This window comes from Carya illinoinensis, chromosome 1 (genome assembly GCF_018687715.1).
Source record: "Carya illinoinensis cultivar Pawnee chromosome 1, C.illinoinensisPawnee_v1, whole genome shotgun sequence".
NCBI classification, from domain to species: domain Eukaryota; kingdom Viridiplantae; phylum Streptophyta; class Magnoliopsida; order Fagales; family Juglandaceae; genus Carya; species Carya illinoinensis.
The window spans coordinates 9,556,502-9,575,215 of record NC_056752.1 but is presented as its reverse complement, the minus strand read 5'-3'; the positions used below and the strand labels follow the sequence as shown (position 1 = coordinate 9,575,215).

The 18,714-nt window shown below is 36.8% G+C and overlaps 2 protein-coding genes across 2 annotated transcripts; both read right to left on the bottom strand.

Annotated features, from left to right (window-relative positions):
* Positions 1 to 962: 962 nt before the first annotated feature.
* On the bottom strand, positions 963 to 3,737 carry LOC122309832 (UPF0187 protein At3g61320, chloroplastic-like). The gene is made up of 4 exons (XM_043123526.1): positions 2,857 to 3,737; positions 2,435 to 2,602; positions 1,871 to 2,077; positions 963 to 1,438 (listed from the first exon to the last, which is right to left on the bottom strand). Exons 1-4 carry the CDS (start codon positions 3,559 to 3,561, stop codon positions 1,262 to 1,264), a joined length of 1,257 nt encoding a protein of 418 aa, XP_042979460.1. The 5' UTR covers positions 3,562 to 3,737; the 3' UTR covers positions 963 to 1,261.
* A 2,556-nt stretch (positions 3,738 to 6,293) lies between these two features.
* On the bottom strand, positions 6,294 to 9,132 carry LOC122309842. The gene is made up of 2 exons (XM_043123536.1): positions 8,815 to 9,132; positions 6,294 to 6,642 (listed from the first exon to the last, which is right to left on the bottom strand). Exons 1-2 carry the CDS (start codon positions 8,929 to 8,931, stop codon positions 6,520 to 6,522), a joined length of 240 nt encoding a protein of 79 aa, XP_042979470.1. The 5' UTR covers positions 8,932 to 9,132; the 3' UTR covers positions 6,294 to 6,519.
* Between the last annotated feature and the right edge of the window lie 9,582 nt (positions 9,133 to 18,714).

Here is an 18,714-nt window from a genome sequence, read left to right as displayed (position 1 = left end):
ATAACAAGCAAATCAGTAACACACGAACACACACATATATTCTTGGAAAAATTGTTCAACAGCTTTACTCGTTATTAAAAAAGAGGATTTTTTTTATTTAGTAGATATTTGTTGATTATGTTGCTTGTATTTACTTCTCTAAAACTTTTATTTGCAAAAAAGAAGTTCAAGAACGACGAATAGAGATCAAGATCGGGTTTTGAGGGGAGTGGGGAGGAGACAAGGAGGGGTCGAGCATTATTCTGAGATCAAGATCGGGTTTCTTTTTGGGGAAGAGTTGGGGGGGGGGGGGGGGGGGGGGGGAGGCGGAGGACAGAGACGACGAGTGGGGGAGGAGATTCACTGCATGCAAATTCATTCTTCATTTTGTTACCGTCTTTATGTGTCTTTCGATTATTTGTGGGTGTAAAATAAACATGCTCACACGTCCGACTGGTAGCTGCATGCTCCCAACACAAAAACAACATATAGGAAACGAGAGATTCAACTTGTAATTGGGGTTTAATCCCGTTTGATAGACTTTATCTTCAAAAGCAATGAAAGAATGAGGTGTCAGCCTCTCTATTGGGTGGTGTGAAACATGGCTTTACACCACATTTGGTTTGAAGATATTCTCTTAAACATAAGAAGATAGAGAAAATAAGTAAATAGAAAAAGGGAAATTCATTTGTTGGTCCAGAGGGTTTTAACTTTGAAAGATAATAAACACATATCACTTCTCACAATACTTTACACAACAATGTTTTAAACCAGTCCCTCCATCTAATTTTTGTTAATTATATTACGAAAAATACTGACAAAACACAAGAAATTGAACTATCATAGGAACTAAAGAGGCATTTTCTACTTTGAGGCACAACACAATGAAATCTTTCCATATAAAGAGATTGTAATATATGCACGGTTAGTAATCTTCTTTGGAGCTATTGAAATAATCTAAAACCAATCAATAAAGAAACTGATAACAGCTTATAGGAGATTTATTCTATTAACACCTGACTATTATATACATATATACACCATAATCCAAAGCAAATTTTTGGGTCTAAACCATATCATATCTACATTCTTTAATGCTAAAGCCCCACCACAGTATGTAAATTAGATGACAGAAGATGCAGGTAACCAGCCACCACCGCCACAAACAGGGAAATATAGAGGCACCATGCTCTGTGGCCAAAATTGTGAGTGAAAGTTGACAGACAATTCACCTTGCTGCAACTCCAAAGAACTGTAAAAAAGAAAATGGTTTCCAATCCATCTAAGAATTAGGCCAGCCATTTGGTGAGAGTTCCTTAGAGTGATTCCTTAACTTTGCAGTAAGCTGAGCTTGAATTATTTTGTCAGTTGCAATTGCTTCCCGAATGTTGTTGTGAACCAGCTTGCAAAGGTCGTCAAGTGCAAGCATTGGAAATGGCTCCTCAATTAGAACACCAACCTACAAAAACCAATTCTCATCATGTTAGAATATCAAAGCTGTACTTACCCGTGTGTTTGGGCTATACCTATTGTTATTATCAATAAAATTTACATTTACCTATCAAAAAATGCATACTGAACCTGTGCTTCATTTGAAAAATATGCACGAGAGAGAGAGAGAGAGAGAGAGCATGTTACTAAAAACTATCCTTCAGACTGCATAACTTCACATTAATATTAGTTTCTATTGTGCCCTTGCCACATCAGTAGTGTCAGGGATAAAATTTAGTTATAACAATAGCACTTCCATAATAATGAGAAGGAAAACTGATTGAAATCCAGTGTCATTCTCCCCTTTCAAGAAATTCAAAAAGGGCAACCACATGACAATGAACTTCTCTAGCACGTAAATACAATCACACATTAAATGGCAGACAGCAGAGGTACATACTTCTTCTATGCAGAACAATGATGCAGCGCTAATGAAAGTAGCGGGAACCACAATCCAATGGCAATCATCCCACAGTATGATAGGAAGGGTGAGATGCCAGAGGACCAGAAACCTTGAAGTCAAGCGAGTGTAGGAAAGTGGGATAGGGATACCCACTAGTTGTTCACAAACACCAATTCCTTCGTGCAAACATGAAATCTTTGACTCCTGCATCGCATGTAGAAAACTAAGATGTCGATTAAAAAGGACTTTGAAGAAAGCATACGGCTTTGGGGAACTTGAGTGTGCGTAGGCAAGTAAAATAGTAGTGTCAATTTTAGTTTGTAACATAAGTCAATTCTCGAAGTTATCCACAAACATCTGCTACCATTGAAGAAAGCAAAAAGGCTGAATATTAAGAATCATAAGTCTACCAATCAAGATAACTGCAAAACCATATCCAACATCTTGGGATGAAATAAAATACCCTAAAGAAAAAGCAGAAATACTCTGGATCACTTGTAGAAACTTTGGTGGTTGAAATGGAAGGCTTAGAAAACTTAATTAATCCAAGAAGGAAATTACCAACAAGTTGCTCCTTGATTCCTCCAACTTTAGCAACCGAAGGCTTTGAGAGATGAATTCGATAATGCAACAGGGCCGATGCGTTGAATTGAGTACTATCTCTAGATCATCCACTTCAAGAAAATTTTGGAGGTCTTGCCTAGCATTTGAGCCATAAATCACATGACACTGCATTTAGACTGTTCACATCAGTAAGTTGTGTTACCAACCTAGACGTAAGCAAATTACAATCGCTAAACTGCAAAAAGAAATGAATCTGAAATCTTCTGAAAAGCGCAATAATATCAAATTCATAAATTTGTACACCTTCTGTTCAAGCAAAAAAATGGGTATGGTTACAGGTCGCCGAGAAAAACAATTAAGCAGAACATGATACCAGCAACAGCAAGAGGAAGAAAGTAAATTGGAAAATTAGAACCAACCTTAAGCGAAACTGGAAATGCCATAATATATTGCAAAAGCGCCTTCTTGAGCGGCGCATCATTACCCGAAATATCAACCCCAGAAATCACCTGCGTTGCTAAATCGTTGGTCACCGAAATCACTTTGATCCATGCCTTCCTCCCCTCCTCAAACCTCGAGTACGAAGCCTCGGTCCGAAAAACCAACAAGAGAGCGAGCGCCGGCGCCGTCAACTGGTACGGCAACGACGAGGCCTTCAAAACTGGCAAGAAACCCGGCAACCAGTGCAACGACACCGCGGAATTATAAACGGCGATCAACACAGCGAAAGAAGTGAAGGCGATCACGGGCGGCACCAGCGACAGAATCACCCGCGACGACAGGCTCGAGAAGACGTGGCGCAAATGGCGAAGCGAGCTCCGATGGTGAACCCATTCTTCATGGTTGTAGAGGGTGCGGCTTTGGCGCATTCCACGCTCTTTTACGCCGTCGGCCCAATCGGGTACGATGCGGAGGACAGAGATCAGGGTTTTGGCGAGATCAAAGAAGGGAGGCGGGTTGGGGTTCTGGGATTGTGAGGAGGACTGGAGTTTGAAGGAGAGGGAGGTTTTGGGTATGGAAGAGGGAAGGGATAAAGGCTGAAGCTTGGGGAAAGATTTGGGAGCAAAGGAGGAAGAAAGAGAGAGTTTGAAAATGGGTTTGATGGGGTCTAATGGTTGTGTCATTTGTGGAAGTCAGAGACAGACAGAGAAAGAGCATATTATGTTGTAGGGTTTCAGAGTTCTGAGTAAGAGAGAGTTCAGGGACGGACATACAGACACAGTGGATTAGTTCGTTAGAAACGGTTATTCTGTGAAGGAGGTTTTTACACGTTCTTCCTTTTCATTTTCTTTTATTGTTTGGATAAACAAAATGGAGTGAGGTGCAAATTTGCATTGAGGGCGGGAATCGTACGTGTATATTTAAGACGGTGAGCATCAGAGACAACCACTATATTCTCATCTCTTTTTTTTTTTGAAAGACTATATTCTCAATGTCTCCTCTCTTATCTACAGCCACAGGGACAGGAACTCAGGATCTTTCGTTCATTAAACTATATGAAATTAGTAAACATAGAGTTATGAGATTTAATTTAGAAATTAGAGGTATACCTATTAGTAAACATAGGGAAAATTTTAAGTTTTATGAATCAATCGTATTAAAAGAAATTTGATTTTTTGAAAATTAGGTAGTCTTTTATAATTTAAGACAATGCTAGATCCACATAGAAAAGTCACCGAATGTGTAAATTTTTTTTTCAAACATTTTTTAAACCACTTAAATATTTTTAAAAAAAAATAAAAAATCATTATAAAATACTTCATTTAATCATTAAGTAAAAATACATGCACATAAGTTATTATTTTCCTAACTTCTAGTGAGAGAATCTCCAACTTCTCTCTAGGAAATAGACGCTGAATACCGTCCGAGGGAGGTGGGGCTCCGGCTCCTCCTCCCTCCTCCTCCAACCCCTCTCTTTTCTGTTTCACTTTTCTTTTCTTCTAAAATAAAATCCGTGTTCTATCGCCTCCACCAGAGGATGTGTTCCGTCCTGAGGCCTCTTCTCCGTTTTTACACCCAGCTGGGCGGAGATTGATTATTTTGGGGGTGGAGGTTCTCGGTCCCGTGTTTGGGTGATGCTCCTGACTGGTGAGGTATAGTCTTCTGTGGGGTTTGCTCAGAGGATTACGGTGTGAGTTTGATCGGATTTAGCTCCTGGAGAGGATTTTTGCATGTTGGGTTTTGGGTATTTCCCGTGGGGTGAAGGACCTCTGTTTTAACCATGGAAAACAGAGGGTGTTTTCGGGTGGTATGCCGAGCTGCATGGGGGTTTCAAAGGGGTTTTGGGGTGGAGTCCGAATATAACTCATGGCGCGTCACTCCTTGGGATGGTGGCCGGAATCGGGTGATGCAGTGCTCTCCTTGATTTTATTTTCGTTTTGGTTTTTTCTGTTTCATTTTTTGTTTTCGTTTTGGGTAGTTTGTTCTGCTAGATATGGTCTTTAGATTGGGTGTCTGGAATAAACCCTCGCCGGCTTGTTTGATTTTGTCTCCGGCCTCTGTCTAGTCTAGCCGAAGTGGTGGAAGGAGGGTTCGGTGGTTATGGGCTGGCGATGGTGAAGGGGTTGAACCTGGTATCGGTTTTGGCCGGGGCGAAGGAGCTTGCTGATCTGGTTTGGGCGTGTGGGTTTATGGGCTGTCGTGCTTTCATCTGCGTCGGTGGTGCTCTCCACGCATCGTGGTGGTTGGCCGGCTCCTGTGCAGGACGGTTAACGGGGGTGGCGGCGGGAGAAGCAGACGATGCAACCCTAACGGGTTGGCTTGGGCTGGGCCCCCACGTGCACATAAGCTGGGCTTGGTTTGGACTGGGCCTCCACGTGCATACAAGACAGTTTTTAGCTGGGCTTGGATCGGCTTGGATTGGGTTGGGCTTTTCAGTTTTTTAGCTTTTGTTTTAAATCTGTTGTTCTGTTTTAGGATGTTAATAATAAATGGGTTGGAGTCCCACTCCTTTTTAGAGGAATGTGGGTTTTAGTCCTACTCCTCTTTGGAGGATGGTAGGTGTGGTTTCTCTTCCTCTTTGGAGAGGAGAGAGTGTGGATGTACTCCTCCTCCTTGGGAGGATGGAGTGTGGGTGTATCTTTCTTCTTTGGAAGAAAGGTTGTTTAGCTCTGTTTTATACAGAGTGTTTTTCTCTCTTCGGAGAGGTTTAGAAGTTAAAGACAAAGTCCGTCACTTAGTGTGCGGGGTACTCCAGTGCAGATGCGTAGGTTGGTTTACAGTTGGGATTGTCCTGATTTGTTAAATCACATTTGTAACTTCGCTATGATGAATGGATTCACATCTTCAAAAAAAAAAAAAAAAAGTAAAAATACATGCACAATTGGTAACCTTTCCTGACACTCACTCTCGGTGGGACAAGCATTTTCCTATAATTTATAGCTAGACCAAAATCCTTGATAGCATCATGGATTTAAATATAATTTTTACTGTCCGTGAGCATGAAAGAATGTCCTTACCTTTGAGAGGGCGGATGAAAGACCTAAATTTTACAGAACTTAATAGCTTTATGGCCCCCCAACCTACGAGTTATTATCCCCCTCAACTCTTGCACTTGGAACGTATGATCGCTTTTTTGGCACGGCCCTCAAGATTTTCTCATTCTCCTCTTGGATTGAACTATAAAAGTTGGTCTGAAAATGCAGCCTTCTCATTTCATCAAAGCAACCTTGGAAAAAGAAAGAAGAGTAATACTACAAAGCACATCATCTAGCAATTCTTAAATTTATTATTTCATACATAATGGTTGATCTAGTAATTGATGGACAATGCCACATCAGTAGAGTGAGGAGAGTCAAATGAGAGTATAGTATATAACATTAACTCTAGAGAACAGCATAACCCAAAAGGAAAAGGCTTCAACAAAATGTACATGCTCTCCAATCCATAGCATGTAATGTCAACATGATGTAAAGTTTTGGTTTCAGCCAGAGATCCGAATATATGAAATCCATGAGACAAAATAAAAGATGTGCCAAAAGATCTACGTTCCATGTTACATACAACTTTCAAATACTCGACAATTGTTGTAAAAACCTCTCTAAAACCCATAAAGTTCCCTATGCAAAGTGAACTGCCGTTAACTAAGGATGCTCCTTGGTGCCACGGGATCCCAGCTTCCCCAATTGACTGTCTTGAGATTCCTTGTTTGGTCCAAGTACGTACTCCTTAACAGAATTTTGTGCTGACAGTATTGCCTTCTTAATCTGCCATTGAAAATTTGTTTCATCAAGAAGTCCAAAATAAAACAAATCTTTAACGTTGCATGCTTATGTGTGACTGCACACACGTGTGTTAGAGAGAGAGAGAGAGAGAGAGAGAGAGAGAGAGAGAGAGAGAGAGAACAAAAGAGGAAACAAGTATATCAGTTCATAAAGATTGACAGAAAATCAACATATATAAAACACATAAGTAAAAGCAGCTGAAAATTTACAGGTAAAAACTTCAAGTGATTCACTAAAGATTCTGAACCCCAAATGCCATCTACGGGTTCTATGATGAGAAATTTGAACTCAGAAACTACCACTGGCAATATTTCACACAACCCAAATGCCTATATCCTCCTCAGGAGGGAAAATCTAATTGTAACTGAGATGCAAGTAACAAAGATTTCTATGAAAATTATTGAGGTATAGTAGGTGTTCATCTAGCACTCCATTTCCAGGATAAGCTCCTAAATTTTCTCTTTCTATCAATGCTTAACCTTTCTTGCTATCAGAATATCACATTTACCATATAATTAGAAAGCATTCTGGCTTCTCATGGTCATATGTCAAGGTTCTGGCACCTGTAATGCTTGTGTCAGGAATTCCATTCCATGTCCCTATTATTGAAGGCAACCACAACAGGGTGAAACAAAAAGGTTGCATCAATATATTTATCACTTCCAAAAATAAAGGTCCTACAGTTAAAGGGGTAGTAATCTGTAGAACCAAGATGAATCCTAGATTAAACTTGTCATTCTGGTCAACTGAGGACCATTTCAGATGGCTATATAATCCTGACTTTCAGTCTACAGTACTGTTGTTAGCTAGGATGGGACTTTGCATTGCATTTGCCACGCCACCAAAAATAAAAATGCCCCTTTGCAAAATTTTGTCTCTAGTGTAACTTTTAATATTAATTAGACAAACATGTTGCAATCAATCATAGTTTTGGTAGTTCTTTCATTTCGTTCTTCGAGTTTAAATCATTCCCCTTATCCCATTGTTGCACCTCAGTACACTAGAAGCTATACTTCCGGTTTACATGGCTTATGCCTATCTGATTCATATCAATAATATTTATCTCTTACTTATAAAAAAAAAAAAAAAAATGACACTAGAAGCTACTCAATGATTCCCATTACAAATCATGACCAAGCAAAAACGTTTTCACATTAGATTCCAAACGTTTTACACCCGCAAAGAGATTCAAAAGTTCAGAGTACAAACAAAAAAGAAATTGATCACTTCTTCTCAAGAAATCTCCAACACTATCAGTTCTGGTTGATCAATACCAAGAACGTTGTGCCTCTTAACTCTTTTTGTCCCATTTTTATTTGGGGTGGGAGGAGAGCCTATCCTGTCTCTGTGTCGCCAATTTTCCATATATAGGCCATCGTCTTCTTTCTAAAGTTTACCTTGAATGATCCTCCCCTCACATGGATCTTCAATGGATGCAACCAAACCATTCATATCACTTCGTAAATCTCATCCCCAATTTGGACTCATCCATTATGACTACAAATATCTGTCTCTCAACGTCTTCATCTTAGCATTCAGTTATTCTCACATCTTGAAAATTTGACATTCTAAACAAGGCATGGCTAACAATACTCTAGGCACTGCAGTCTATCGTAGGCAGCACTTGTTCCACCCACAGTATCCAACTATCGCATTGATGTATCTATGATGGAGATCAAAACTAGTTGCCCTAAGAAAAAAAAAAATCAAGATTATATTTTTCGAGATTGAAATGGACAAAGGACAAAAATCCTATTCCCCCAAATTTGCTCCATAACTAGAAACATTAAGAAACCCAATTATATAAAAGACCCCAAATTGTGAACTAAATAGGATATCATGCACAGAAAATATAAAAATTTGAAAGAAATATGCTGCAATTGAGGAAATAAAGGCAAGTGCGAATAGAGATGATATCAAGTAAAAGAATCCAGTATACAGAGAGAAAAAATTGCAGAAAACCCATATCATAAATTCTAAACTAACCCATCCAAAAGCTTCTGCTTCACTCCGATGCTAAGAAATTGCAGAATTACACATGTACAACAACAACAACAATACAGTTTCATTTCATTTCATTTATTGATTTGCAACCAAATGGACCCTTTGAAATAAATAAGTAAATAAAATTCTTATAGAAAAAGAAAAACATACAGGATCGAGAGCGTTGGGTTCTGAGCCATAGTCAGCGGTCAAGAGAAAATAGGAAGCAGTGACAGTTGCCACCATGGTTGTCCTTCTCACCAGTTTGTCTGTCTTTGAATTTATCATGCTTGTTCAACTCCAAGCTTGCACATCAAAGTCTGCAATACACGCAGAGAGAGAGAGAGAGAGAGAGAGAGAGATGTTTTTATATGAGAAGTAGAAGGAGGAGGCTTTCGAAGAGCTTGGTTTCTTCGCGGCGAAACGGCCCCGACGTTTAGCAATAGATTCAATACATTTTGGGATAATTATCAGGTCGTTTCGAGATACTCTTGTCTTTTCACGTAATTTTGTTTTGTTTAGATTTCTTTTTTTAACAAATAGCTTAAACTCTACTCGCTAGAAATTAAATAGAATAGATAACGAAGAGTCGCAGGCGTTCTCTTAAATCATACTTAAGAAATATTGACATTATCATTATCATAAATTTATATTTGAATTGAAATTAAAAACCTAATATATATCAAATTACAAAATTACGTGAGAGTAATCAAATGTCTTTTACTCTAGTCCGGCTATTCCAGGGCTTGCTACTTATGCCACACTGCACACCGGTGACGACGTGGTTCAATTTAGTATTTTTTTAATAAATATTAAAAAAAATTATTTATTATCTTTACACTACATATTTATTTTTATATTTTATTTTTTTCTTTAACAATCACGTGGTGTAGATAAATATAAATAGCAAAGCCCAACATCAAGATGCAGTGAAATGTCCTAATTTGTAGTGATTGTACCCTTTCTTTCTTCCAAATCTCCCCCACCGTCAATACCACTCAGAAAGCCTCATCCTTACAAGGCAAAGGCCAAGAAGACCATACCTAAAAGAAAGAAAGACATTGATACTTGTAGAGATGAGATTGATGTATAAGGCTTGGTGGTCTTCCATCTTCCTGTTTGCCTATGGAGCTATTTCAACAGAGAATTTAGTATTAGAGTCAATTGACAATAATTGTATAGTCTAGAGTAAAATCTATTTAGCATTAGTGTCAAACACTACCAGAGAACTAACACACCTCTTTCATGATAGTTGTTACCCTTAAACCGCTGTACTTTTTTATCCTTGAGTGTTTATCTTTTTTAAAAATTCCATCTTTATATTTCTATCATTATATTTTTTATTTAGCTTTTATTTAGTTATTATAGGAAGCCAAGTAGATGGATTTATTTATTTATTTATTTTTCATTTACAGTAATAATCTTCTCACGCATTTATATAATTATATAATTGCAGCATCCATTAATGTTCCGCTCTTGGACCAACCGTACCCTATTCATCAAGTAATCTTAAAACGTTGAAAAGTTTCGAAGAGACCACACAACGTGTAAGTGATTCTGCTTAATAGTGCAGAAAGTGAGAATAATGTCACTATAAGAAAAATAGCATTTTGTGACCAATTGGTTGTTAATAATCTTTTCGTTGCTATAAATTAGTCGCAAAAGACCATTTTTCTTGTAGTGTGTTACGAGTGCATCACATGCAAATGATCATTGTTATCATATTAATAATGGTATTATACTTTAAATTCCATTTTTTCACAACCAATGTCTATAACATGCATGTTAATTTGAATCATTTTTTATGCCTAAATAGAGGATAAGGAAATAACATGCGATGTACAAGAAGAGGCCGAGGTGAATAATGATAATGAGGTGCTTGACATAGTTGATGAAGAACAAATGATGTGCCAAAATCTGGTATGACTTTTACCACTGAGAAAGAGTTTTTTACATATTACAAACGAAAAGCCAAGCAAGCAAATTTTGGTATAATGACACAAAATATGAAACTAAGTAAGTAACAATTGGATGTGGATGTGGCGGCAAGTATAAACCTAGCCATAGCAACATCTCAAGGCCACCTCCAACAATTAAACAAATTGTAAGGCCAAGGTAAATAATCATTTGGCAAATGATTTAGATGTAACAAGTATTTAGATGAATATGGTCAAATGATGCTTGATTTGAATGATATTCGAAGAAACAAAAACTTCAATGCTCTTGTTGTTGATGCAAAGGTGTATGAGAATCTTGAACTCGCAAAGAATTATTGTTGGAATTTTATTGATAAAACTAGACATTTAAGGCTTGGTAAAGGAGGTGTCGAAGCACTCTTGATAAAATGAAGGAGATAAATGATGATTTTGTATTTGTTCTACATATGGATGACAAGTTTAGGATTAAAAAATATGTTTTAAGCTTATGCATGCAATCGTGTATCATACGAGTACTTTGAAGATGTTATCATATTTGATACAACATACTAACAAATAGGTACAATATGCATTTTGTTCCCTTTGTGTGTGTGAATCATCATGGCAATCAATTATGTTAGGGGCTAGTTTGATTTCAAGCAAAGACACAAGTTCATTTGTATGGTTGTTCTAAACAAGGGTGAAATGCATAAATGTTCGGGCTCATAAAGTGATAATAACATAATAAGATCGAGCAATGAAAAATACAACTGCTGTTGTATTTCCAGATACTCGTCATAGATACTGTCTCTGGCACATTATGAGAAAGTTACCAACAAAATTGGGATCCCACTCCTAATTCAATGCAAGGTTGAAGACTTCCATTAAAACTTGTCTATATGATTCAGAAACTTATAGGGAATTTGAGGATAAATGGCGAGAATTACTTGATACATACAAGTTTGGATCTAATGCTTGGTTTCTGGGGTTGTACAATGAGAGGCCTTTCTAGGTACCAGTTTACTTGAAAAATATATTTGGGCTAAAATGAGCACTACACAATGATCTAAAAGCATGAATTCTTTTTTTGATGGGTTTATTTATTCTAGTACAATGTTAAAAGAATTGTTGATCAATTTGACAATACTCTAAAAAAGAAGGTGGAGATCAAACCAACATCTTATTTTAATTCTTTCAACTGCACAATCTTATGCATATCCTCGCATGGCATTGAAAAACAATTTCAAATTGTATACAAATGCATAGTTCAAGGAGGTCCAGCAAGAGGTGTTAGAGATGATTTTATGTAATTTCACACTTTCTAGCACTGAAGGTGCAATTTCCATTTTTAATGTCTCGAACTAGGTAAAACATTGATGACCATGTAAAAAGGTGCAATTCTCAATTTATTATAACGAAGATGAGTTCAATGTGAAATGTACATGTGTGTTGCTTGAGATTAGGGGCATTCTCTACGAGCACACATTTGTTGTATGTCATATGAAGAACATTAATAAGTTACCACAAAAATATATCTTAGATCAATGGAAAAAGAATTTAAAAAGGAGATATACATTGGTCAAAAGTAGTTACGATGACTTGCAGGCAATGTAAATGCATGAATGTATGAGGTTGTGATGAAAAAATGTTTAAAATTAGCAATTCTGTGTATCCCCAATTGAGAAGCATTATATGGCATCTTTACGTCATTTAGATGACGTTGAGGATAAATTTGAAGGCTTAGGTTGCGTTTGGATAGTAAGGTGATATCAAATATTTTATAAATAGTAATAAAAAATAATAATAAAATATTAAATAGCTGTAAAAAACAGGTAAAAATTAATGATAAAATAATAAATATCTACCCAAACGGAGCCTTAACGTCTTATTCAAAACCCTCTTCTACCAATGAGACTTCTAAAATTGTCATAAACAAAAGTAAGAAAATATTAAGCTCCCATGTTGTTCTGGGGAAGGGAGACCCCCAACGAAAAAGAAGGTCCCAACCGTAAAGAAGGGAAAAAAAAAATAGGTGATAGCATACATTTTTTTTTCAAATGTATATCAACTTTCTTGAAAAACTGTATGATTCATTTTTTAGTAAATATGTTTTTTTTACCTTGGAATTTAGACCTGTAATGATGAATCTCATTCAAGTGAGTTCTTGCTACCTTTGATAAGTGAAAGTGACCAAGGTTTTGTGCATGAAATGAGTATGGTAATATCACACAACCAAGACTATTGAGCAATGAGGAGCTGTGACGATAATGAAGTGAAAAATCTCTACTAATGATGTTTTATTAGGGGCTGTTTTGGAAAAATGTAATTTTTGGGTGTTTTGTACCTTCACTAGGTTTACTGGAACTTTTGAATTGTACTCTTAATTTGTTAGTTGAGATTTATTACTCTAAATTTTGGGAATACAAGACATACTGATGGTTACAAGTTCACATTTTAGCCACCTTGTTGAAGTATATAGCTCATACAGTAAAAGTAGGCAGATGCAGGACCAAGCGAATAGGAGTGAAAGTAGGGTTATTTTTGTACTTTTCTTAAATATGTCTATACATCTAGGGTTAGTATAAATACGTATTATATAACCCTACTTGACTAATAGTGAATTTCACACCACTTGCTCGTGTGGATGTAGGCATATCGTCGAACAACGTTAAATCTTTATATCGATTTCTATTATTTTTCTCTTTTGATTATTTCATACAATTCATCAACAATTGCCGCATGTTTCACAACACACCCTATTGTAGAATTTTATATAACATATTAATTCTTACTAAAAAAAAGATGTTCTCGTTACATTTTCTAGTAGTAATAATAAATGAGTAGGAATAGAACAAAAGAGAGAGAGAGCAATATAAAAAAGTTTGAAGTTATATACAAGTCATCCTCCTCTTCTTAATTTTATTAATTGAATTTCATTTACTGATTAAAGGAAAGTTCCATTAAAACTCTCGCTACCTTTGAAATATCATGAATGGTTCCTTTAGGTTGAGCGCTCTTCTCAAGAAAATATAGAATAGCAAGAAGATTTAAATAAGTTTGATTTTTTATTGGATCATAAAAACCCACTTTCCAAAGATCTCTTCCTTCTCTTTGAGATCGAACATCAATTGCAACGATTCAATAAACCACTCGTTGAGATAGATGTAGATGCATATTACTCCCCCTAGAAACGTATTAGAAGTTTTTGCCTCATAAGAATCAAGAAAATTCAAAATTATGTCTATATATAGAATTTATAATTAATATTAAATAGATCCACATATTTTTGGGGAAGATGCTGTCAAAATCGATTCTCATATACAAAGCTGGGATCTCATAATGCTGAACTAGAGTGTTTTTGGTCCATATAGGGAATAAAACCAGCTCAAGAGAAGAGATATCTTAAAACCATTTGGAAAATGGCACGTTTCCCAAAAGTTAATCACATAGACAATATATCATTACAAATACTCTAGTATATGATGATTGCAAGTTATCCAAAAACTTATAACATAGACAATATATCATTACAAATACAGTTTGAGCTAGATATCTAATATTACCATTAACACCATCCATATATTGTCCGAACTAACTGTTTACGTGTACCCTATATTTGATCCGAACCAGCGAGAAACTATTATAATAGATAAGCCCCAACACAGACACAATAATATTCATGCACACATATTTTCTACCCTCCGCTTTTAAAGCTCGTCCTCAACCTTGTGACCATTATTCTCTGTCTCTTAATTTATCTTCTTCTCTTTTTTTTTCTTTTTTCTTTTTTTTTTTCTAAGCTGTATACTTGTGCAACAATAGATCATCCTCCCTCTTTCGAACCGTATTCTCTCTTGATAGAGTCTTCTTCTCTATCAATTAAAGTATATCTGCTCATATAAAAAATTGACATTTTACTTTTCTCTAGATACAATTCAAGAATTTTGCACACTAAACAAATTGCAAATTCAAAAGCAATCCAAAAATATGACTAATTAAAATTTGTTTTACTGTATTATACCGGATAGGCTTAGAATTTCTTTTTAAGATTTGTGTTAGTTTGCGAGGTCTTTAGTAGTGCTTTTAAACCATACCAATAAATTGGCGATTCTATAGAAACCCATCAACTACACATGATTGACTCGATGGCATAGGTAATCTAAATGAGAATCATAAAAAAAAAGTTTGAACTTCCAGTTCTGAAAACAAACAAAATTGCAAAATTACTGCAGCAAAAGCCAAATATCTACCATAATAATCCTAAATAACAAACCAAATTATGAGCCAAATATCTAGAAACTCACACACTCCCAAATCATAATCTCTAATAACACAAAATAGAGAATAAGGTCCTTCTTTGGATGATTCTACCAATTTTTTGTATTATATTATTGTGTTTGCTGGCTGCTTTTGAGAGATAAAATCAGCTTTGGAATGGTTTGAATGACTCCCATTCATGTGATGATCAAATCAAATTCATGTGGTACGTTGGAGTGCTTTGGAATGGCTTGAATGGCCCCCAAAACTCCTAATTAAAAGTTAAAAAAATCACCCCCAATCCAAAGATTTCACAAGAAATCACCTCCAAATAACAAGATTTCACCCTTTGTAATTAGTGGCGCGGGGGCATATTTCCACCCGGCCCAAATCAGAAATCACCAAAACCCATCAAACACTATTTACCAAATCAGTTACTCCATTATCTCTACTCAGTTCTTCCATTGTGCAATAATAGCCCAAAAATTGTATGAATCAAAAGAAATACATGACAAAATAGAAATCTAGAGTTCTTCTTTCAACTACAATCGAATTTTCAATCAAATGAATGGAGAGTATTCCTGCTTGATTAAGACTATAGAAATGTACATTTGTGGAGTAACTGCAAGTGGGTCGAACTTCAGAGAAGAATCGGGGATGAAGAGAGAGAGAGAGACTTCAAATGAGGCTCGCCATTGTTTGAAATGCAGACCTGTGCATGGCGAGGGGCGGAGTTGGGAACATGAAGGCTTCATTTTACACTCTGTTTGGGCAGTGAAGTATTTTTATAACACTCAACAATTATTTATTATTATTTTTTCTCAGTAACAATTATTTATTATTTTTTTATTATTTTTAATCTATTTTTTATTATCATTATAAGAAATTTATTTTTTAGGTCTAAAAATGTTTCAATTTTGTTTAAAAATTTTTTGAGATGAAATTTTTTCTCCTCTCATTTGTCTCAAAGAGTCTGTCTCAAAATGATTCCAACAAATATTTTTTGAGAAAAGATTTATCATTTCCATTTGAAAGTGTTCAAATGGAATTTTTTTGACCTCCTTATAAATAGTTGTTTAAACACAAAAAATACCGTTCAAGTAAATTTTATTTATCCGTAAAGACAATTTTGTCCCTAATAATCATGATATTATGGATTTTTGTTTCCGGGAACTAATGGAAAATAGCCATTTGTCATGATTAAAAACGTCGTAGATAACTTTTTGTGACTAAACATTGGCCGCCAAACTCCTTTTATGGCGAAATTATCTCGCACGAAATGAGGTTTTATGACTAGACGTGTCAATTATAGCGAACTGATCTCAGTAAATACTTTTACGTAAATTTTAAAAAATATATAACAATTTGTTGCCTTCACATAGCAGCAAATAGTCATATAAAATCAAGAAAATTAATATAAATGCTCAAAAAAATCTTCATTTCAAAATACCACAAATTCTTAACCATAACAAATTAATTAATACTGTTTACACAACTCATTACATACTGGATTAACCAAAATAAACCAAAAGTCTCCTCTAAAACTCTCTCGCTGAGAGGGAATAGGTGGAGTGTGAGTCTTGGTGCTCGTGGAGTGGCTGAAGTAGTTACTTCCCCTTGATCAAAATCTGAAGGTTAAGGCGGGAAGGAATGGAGGACTTGGAGATGCAGTGGGATCAATTTAGTCTTACGGAAGAAGAGAACTCGGTAATTGAGATAGGCTCTGTTGATCTAAGTGAAGTTACTAAGAAAGGAGAGCTGTGTGTAGTGTGCAAGTTGTGGTCTGATCGGCGAGTGGGGAAGGATATTGTACGTGCTACAATGGCTAAGATTTGGAGAGTTGATAGCTCTTTCACGTTCCAAGAGGTTAGTACAAACCTGTTTGTAATTACCTTTGTATGTAAGGAGGATAAGAACCGAGTGTTAGAAGGGAGGCCTTGGTTGTTTGGTAACTGTCTGCTGGTTCTTAAGCCTCTTGATGGATTTATCCATCCGATGAAAATGAATTTCGATAGTGAGTGTTTCTGGATTCAGATGCATAATTTGCCTTTTGTTTGTATGAAAAGTGAGATTGGGAAGAAAATTGGGGAGTCAATAGGGAAGGTTCAGGAGGTTGATGTAAGGGAGGGTGGATCTGAATGGGGTGGTGTTCTAAGAGTGAAGGTAGAATTGAATTTGAAGAAGGCAGTTGCTCGTGGTAGAACTGTGGATGTTTTAGGAAAAAAGCACCTGATCTCTCTAAAATATGAGAAACTACCTAGAATTTGCTTTGATTGTGGTATGATTGTTCATGGAGGGAAAGGTTGTTCTAGTGCAAATGGTAATGGATCGGGGAAACAGTATGGTACTTGGCTCAGAGCCAATTATTCTATGGGAAAGAGAAGTGGTATTCCATTTGATGGGAGGGAGGAGCATGAGGAGAGGAAGGGGAAACTTTATGATGACAATTCAGGGAGGGTGGATGGATTAGATGCTCAAATTGATCCTGTACAAGCTGAAGGATCTATGGAATCGAATAGTAGTGGTGAGATGGTTGGTCTGAAGGTGAGTGGTGTGAAAGAAGTCAATGTTACCAGTCCTGAGGTGCCATCTGTTATCCCTGGAAAATGTGGTTCTTGTTCTGTCAGTCAGGTGCTTGAGGAAATGCCTGCAATGCCTGAAATGCCTGAAACTGTTACCACTGAATGTATGAGAGATCCAAAGCAGATCTGTACAAGGAGTAGTATGCTCAGTGCAGGGGAATCAAAGAAGAAACAATTAGTGATGAAGGTCAGCAGTCAGTTGACAGAGTTAAAACAAAATGAGTCTGAAAGGAATGAGGATGTGGGAGTGGTTAGTAGAGGGAAGTGGAAAAGAAGGGCAAGGCATACAGGTAGCTCAGATGTAAATATGATGCTTGGTAAACGTAATTTGCAGTTAGTTGATGAGGTTGATACTGCAAATGAAAATCCTGTGAAAAAAGGGAGGGTGAATGACAGTTATGAGGAAATGGATTCAAAAGTTTTGGCAGTGGCTGTTGTACAGCCCTGCCAATCATTATGAAAATTTTAAGTTGGAATTGCCGAGGGCTTGGGAACCCTCGGACAATTCAAGACCTCTACCTTTTGGTAAAGGATAAAAAGCCCACAATAGTTTTTCTCATGGAGACTAAACTATTAGCAAAGAAGTTTGATGCTGTAAAAAAGAAGTTGGGATGTGTTGGCTGTTTTGTAGTGGATGCTAGAGGAAATAGTGGAGGATTGGCTCTCTTATGGAATCAAGAGGTTAATCTTGAGGTGCTGAATTTTACTCAACACCACATTAGTGTCTTGGTGATGCATGATGATGGTGTAAGGAAATGGATGTTGACTGGATTTTATGGCCATCCAGAGGTCTCTAAAAGAAGTGCAGTTTGGAGTCTATTATCTAGCCTGAAACCTGCAAAGGAGCAAGGGTGGTGTGTGATTGGTGATTTTAATGAAATAATCACACAATCTGAGAAGGTTGGGGGGAGGGAGAGGCCTGAAGGGCAGATGGAAGGGTTCAGACAATGCCTAGAGAACTGCAATCTCTTTGACCTGGGATGGAAGGCCATGATGTATACCTGGTCGAATCAACACACAGATGACACTTTTACCAAAGAAAGGCTTGATAGGGTTGTTGCTAATCCTTCATGGTTGGAGATCTTTAAAGAAAGGGGGGTAGAGACTTTGATTGCTAGGCAGTCGGATCATAAGCCCATTCTACTCACCTTGCTTGAAAACCAACCTTGTATAAGGAATAGAAAGAGACTATTCAAATTTGAGGCAAAATGGAGTTTAGATGAGGAAGGTGGAAGGGTTGTGGAAGAAGCATGGGAAAGAACCTTGGAAACAAAAAATTTATTGATCAAGGTTCAAAGGAAGCTGAAAGCATGTAG